This window comes from Limulus polyphemus, unplaced genomic scaffold (assembly GCF_000517525.1).
Source record: "Limulus polyphemus unplaced genomic scaffold, Limulus_polyphemus-2.1.2 Scaffold1006, whole genome shotgun sequence".
NCBI lineage: Eukaryota > Metazoa > Arthropoda > Merostomata > Xiphosura > Limulidae > Limulus > Limulus polyphemus.
The window spans coordinates 250,186-256,490 of record NW_013666616.1 but is presented as its reverse complement, the minus strand read 5'-3'; the positions used below and the strand labels follow the sequence as shown (position 1 = coordinate 256,490).

Below are 6,305 nucleotides of genomic sequence, written 5' to 3'. Positions count from 1 at the left end.
TTAATTAAATATAGCTATAAAACAACCTCATACAATAACAACTACTATATTATACGTACAAAACATTGTGGAAGCTAGTCGTAAGTGAATAAAAATTATATGGCATTAATTAAATATAGCTATAAAACAACCTCATACAATAACAACTACTATATTATACATACAAAACATTGTGGAAGCTAGTCGTTAGTGAATAAAAATTATATGGCATTAATTAAATATAGCTATAAAACATTATTAAACAACCTCATACAATAACAACTACTATATTATACATACAAAACACAAATTAAAGTGTTTGCTGTATATAACAAAATCGAATTTTCACATATGTTCTATTCCTCATGAACATTTCATACGACACATTTTTCGAAATGGGTTTTATACATGCCTAACGAACAGTAAAAAGACTAAATCATATTATTGTCAGTATAATATTGGGGGTGGGGTGGAAATGACATTCATGCCCCACAATTTAATTATTGGGAGCATGTTTCCCACCGTTCCGACGTATATGTACTATCGTTAAAAGTAAAAAGTTGCCCCTTTCTCTTCAGAAATCCCGATTTATTAAATTGCATCGTATTCTATCAAGAAAAGCTCTATACTAAACTTTAAGCATTTAGGGGCTTTATATTTAAGAATAAAATGCAGTACATTGATCAGAAACTTTCATAACCACATTGCATGAATGCTATGAAAACTAGTTTATTGTTTGCTGAACCTTTCTTCAATATTTTCACGACAATAAATTCAAGATGCAATGCCGCATGTAGATGTGCAAAATGCTTTAGTTAAAAAGTGCATTGTTCTATGTTATGAAAAGCTTATGTATTGTGATAGTACAAGTTCAAGGAGGGTTTCAATTACTTTGAGGGTCTGTTGTAACATTATTCATATCAACGAAGAGACTTACGTGACGAATCATATCAAAAACCTAAACAAAAAAAAGATGCTGTTCAAAATAATATTTCTACAAAATTCGAATAATAGACGAAGTTCTAAAACGGGAGAATAAAGGACGAGTAAGGAAGAAAACATAAAAAAATATATAGGACAATTCGTCCGAATTTTCTGTTCGGATCAGTGTATTAATTATTTGATACTGAATAATATGTTTATCTACTTAAAGAAATACACTATTAAATGTCCTTCAACAGTTCTTAAGTATAATTAATTATAAATTAAAACAATATAACATTAATTAAAACTACCATTCAGTGGAGTAGCATAATCAAATGAAATGGTAAAACTGCGTTTTAATGATTATAAATGTTGTCGTATGATTCAGGACTACTTTCACGAACACATCTGTGAAGTTGTTGTTTCTTATTTCTGATTGTTATTTAGATGAAAGGAAGAAAATAACTTTATAAAACTCTGAAACTCTGAAAGTTTCGTATTTACGGAATAACGACAAATAGCTTTCTTGAAAAACTAAAATCTGTACTAGTTATCAACTAGCGTTATCCTAAGTTTCGGCTGCTACCCTGCTATCATCTTCAGTGAACTCTTTCTGCATTAGTAGTAGCCGGGATTCGATCCTGGGTCCTCTTAAAAGTTGAATTAAGTGATTATTATCATTCCAATTTATCGTATGATCTTCTCTGGCATGATGGACAGTTGCAAAAAATTGGTAGTGTCGAGTCTTGTATGTCTGTTATGCTCATGAATTCTAACTTTATTGGGTTTTTTTCTCTTCTTTTTCAATGTATTAGAATCCACATTCACAGAGGATTATGTTAATGGTGTTTTTACTCTCCATTGGGTCGTTAAGTGATTTGAAGTGTACTAATTGTGTTGTGGCTTCTGAATGTTGTTTCAACTTTGTTGTTTACGTGTTCTCTATATTTTTTCAGAGAGCCTTTTGACATATAGCTATGTGTTTTTAATTTCTTCCTGTTTATTTTCAGGGTTCATTTTCTTGTTTATCAAGAGTTCCAGTTATTTATTGTTAAGGAGGGTTTAGTGATGTGTTTTTCTTCAACCTTCTTAGCTTCTTCGGTATTACAAATAGTGATCATTTTAGAAACTTAGCAGTATATAATACCTGTCTTTACACTGTTGGGTTATTTGATTTATAATCGAAGCAGTTATCCGTATCTACGGGTTTCCTGTAAACTCCTGTGGTTTATGAGTTATACGTCTTGGTAACCATTACTTCAACGAATGGGAAAATATTGTATCGCGAGATCTTGGCTGTACATGTGGTTCGTAAATTATTGAATCTTGTCTGTAGCGTCTGGCCAAATTATGAATGTACAATCATCATATCTGAGCTAGCTCTTGTGACCTGTTTTGAATGTGTTAATATTCTATGTAGCGATTATTATGTACTAATGATAAGGGTGAGCCTGCAGCTAGGTCTTTTCTTGCTGGTAGTATTTACCTTCATACTAGAAGTAGGTTGTATTGATACAGAGGGTTGCAAGTTCGATTATTGTGAACATTATCAATTGGGTGCAATCATAAAGAGCAGTGCTTGAAATGGTCCGGCCGTTCTATATTTAATATTCGAGAACCGGCACTTCATAGCCAGAAATATGTATCTAATTGCATACTGTCACTTTTTCATTACCTCTTTTATCCCCCTTTTATGCATCCCCATTTCAAGCACTGATAAAGAGTTATATTATTTTCAAGCTGTTAGCGTAATACTTGTAGTATGTCAGTGGTTGGTACGTTATTGAATAGGTTGAATACGTCATTGTATCTTGTTAGGTTATCGTGGTTGCTTTTATAGTTTCTATCAAGTGAACTGTGTTCTTAACAAACGAGTATGTTTTACATGTTAATTGTGATATTATATCTACCGGATATCCAGCTTAGGGGTGGTATGGTAAACCTCTGCAGTTAGTTACAAGCCGGAGGAGGTAACCTCGTTGGTGAATGTTAGGTGAACCATAGATGTGTGTGGTTGTGCTTTTAAATGCTGTTAGTTCTTTAAATGTTTTTGTTCTAACTTTTTTCTGGTGTTTCTTTAGAAGTTGGTTAATTGTTGCTCTGGGCTAGTGTTTGATGTGTTAGCCTTTATTATAGTGTAGTGGCCATCTGCAACTAGAATGTGGAGTTTGATGGAGTATTCCTCTTTGTCCATCATTATAGTGATATTACCTTTGTCTGTTGTAAAAAAGTTGTTACGGTCTTGTTTTTCTTCAAGTTTCTGATAGTTTTTTTTTCTGATAGGATGGCATTATAGTGGATTTATATTTCATTGATTTCTGAACTGACGTCTTTTATAGTGAATTCTTTCGTTTCTTCCTCTTCTGATAGGCTGTAACTTGTGTATTCTATGGTTTTAACTATATTTAAAGCCACTAGTAACACAAAAAAAATGGTTCTTTTCAGGACTTTCCTGAAGATGACAGCAGATTAACAGCCGAAGAGTTGGATAAAACTACTTAGTAATTCGTTTCCAGTTATCAAAAAGTTAAAAACAAATTAATAATTAGATTCAGATAATCGTATAGGCTATTAACAATGACAACATGAATATCAATATCCGATCGCCACACCTTACTGTAATTACTAAATGAAGACACCACTTTGAATTTAATTGTGAAATTCTTTTATATAGTTTCACTGTACAAAAATTGATTATGTGTTTTTATCTCATTTCTGAAGAGCTTGTATTTCTAACTCTCTTAACAAAATAAAATAAATTAGCAAATTTTTCAAAATGGCTAACAAGTTGGGTGGATGTAATAAGCTTCTAGCTATCACGTCACGTCATTACTTTTCAGAATAGGACAACTGTAAATCAATGAGGAATTACCCCTACCTATTATTATTGTTAGAATTTAATTTTAACTACTTGCACATAGTAGTAGTATCGAAAGCTTTTTAGGCCAAAATATACACTGGTTTGTTTGTGATTTTAGCGTACAGCTATACACTGCGCTATATGGGGTCTGTTCACAGCGGGGAATCGAACCCAGGGCTTCAGCGTTTATAGTCTGTAAACGACCAGGTGACAAAATGCCAGAGAACTGCCAGGAAAAAATCGTCAGTCTAGCATTTCGTTAAACTGACGATTTTTTCCTGGCAGTTCTCTCCGAGAGTACCCTGCAAATTGTATTTACACCCAATTTATAGAATTTATAGAATTGATTAAAAATTGAAAGACACCATATCGGAAATGGAACTTCCTCCATCAATAAATTTCCTATACAGTGTATACTTGCAGCAAATCAAGAACTTTACTATGGACCTGTGTGATTCATTACCATTAAGTAAAATAAGCGGTCCATAAAATATAACTATTCACGGGAAGTAAATATGGATTTTATGAAAGTTAATGAATCCGAACTTTTTTACTCGTTCCTCTATTCATACACCTACACACGCATCAACAAATATGCCTACTAATCTTCACTGTAGATCTCTATGAGTGGCAGGTATTATTTAGTTTTTTATTTTTATTTTATGCAAACTCAGATGCATATTAGCGCTAACTTTCTGGGAATTAGAAGCAAGCCTCGTTGCAATATTTGTTCAAACAAAGGGTGGAGCAGAAAACGTTCAACACCATTAAAGTTTGTTTGCTGTAGTTAACTGCCCTCTCTCTATATAAGAGATAATACACCCCATTTATTTTCGAGTTCATAAATGACTAGAAAAAAAAAACACAGCTATAATATAAGATTATTAATTTTAATGAAAGTGGAAACACTTAAGAAGATCGATTTCAGATATAATATTCTTATTTGAAGATATAACCATTTTATTAATGCAAACTAAGTTCAATCTAGGAAAATTACTTTGAGAAAAAAACAACAACAAAACTAATAATAATCACCTCTGAGTTCCATAGAATGAGAACGTCAACTTTAATCAAATTTCCTTCAAAGTAAACGTTCGTGCTCAGTTCCCAGATTAATATCGCTGCTAATATAATTAATTTGTTTTTGAATATTCGCGCACATCTATACAAGGGCTATCTGCGCTAACCGTCCCGAATTTTAAGGAAACGCAATCCAATTCTTGGGATAATTCATTGGATCAGTGGGATTTGACCGTCATCCTTATATTAGTACTCACGGCCTCAAAGTGCGGAACGACATTTTGCAGTAACGAGAGGTGAACATGGACCCTCGAATTCACATTCCGGCACGCTAACCATTAGGCCACGTCCTGACCAATATTATTTGTAGATATATATTTTCTCTTCAGATTATTGTACATCTATATATATGTGTGTGTTTATAAAGCCGAGTTATCTGTTTGTCTGGTGTCTTGACTTCATAAATTGTTGTGAGAAACTGGCTGAACTAAGTTTAAATTGAGTTAAATAAAGCACACTAACGGTCAGAGTCACTTTCAACAAAGTAAAGTCAGGCCCGGCCAGGGCGCTTGACTCGCAATCTGAGAGTCGCGGGTTCGAATCCCCGTCCCACCAAACATGCTCGCCCTTTCAGCCGTGGGGGCGTTATAATGTGACGGTCAATCGTTGGTAAAAGAGTAGCCCAAGAGTTGGCGCTGGGTGTTGATGACTAGCTGCCTTCCCTCTAGTCTTACACTGCTGAATTAGGGACGGCTAGCGCAGATTACCCTCGTGTAGCTTTGCGCGAAATTCAAAAACAAACAAAGTAAAGCCAACACCAACCGAATGTTACGATTATTGCAGAGCGTACCTTTCCTGGTCGCCCGTATTCAGTAAACACGCGTGTCGAATGGCACACACTGAAGTCATACCACCACCACTTTGAAGTCAACGAAATGAATGCCGTGCCAGGCGTGAGTGTATTTGCCAGTTATGTATATAATTTATATATTTCATTCAGAACACCAAAAGCACTTCTCATGTATGGTAAAGAAATATAGCATTTTTTAAATAGTTAAATGCATTCATTAATTAGTTAAAAATTATGTAAAGCCTGTAGACATTTTAGCATAGTTATTAGTTGCAAGGAAAAGAACGTAGTACACTACTGATCTGTATATACGCTACCTCTGTATATACGCTATCGAAATATTATAAAATCTTGGCAAAAAAAAAGAAGAAGCACGGAATCATTTAGTGTTCTACACTGACAATAGTGCCTGACGGTAATTCGAGTTATTCAACTTTCTCAATGAAAAATATTCACGTTGTGTTAACGACTCGGTCGATCAGGTAACGTTAGGTTTAATAGACAAGCTGCATAATCAGGAATTAACTAGCAAAACAAAAGGCAAACTTTGTGGTGCGAGTCAAAGTTTTTTCTTTCTTTTGTTTTTTTGTGCAGATATCAAATTCATACCAGAAACCCTACTCTTCTCTCTCTTAACAACATCTTGAAAATAATGTCCTAAAGGCGCCGTTA

At 34.1% G+C, this 6,305-nt stretch overlaps 1 protein-coding gene across 1 annotated transcript in view; it reads right to left on the bottom strand.

The window, feature by feature from the left end:
- The window catches only part of LOC106461662 (transmembrane and TPR repeat-containing protein CG4050-like), a 115,134-nt gene that overhangs the window by 52,743 nt on the left and 56,086 nt on the right, over positions 1 to 6,305 (bottom strand). Inside the window, exon 6 of the mRNA XM_022388668.1 lies at positions 871 to 937. Within this exon, the coding sequence (XP_022244376.1) occupies positions 871 to 937 (67 nt within the window). The remainder of the gene's footprint in view (positions 1 to 870; positions 938 to 6,305) is intronic.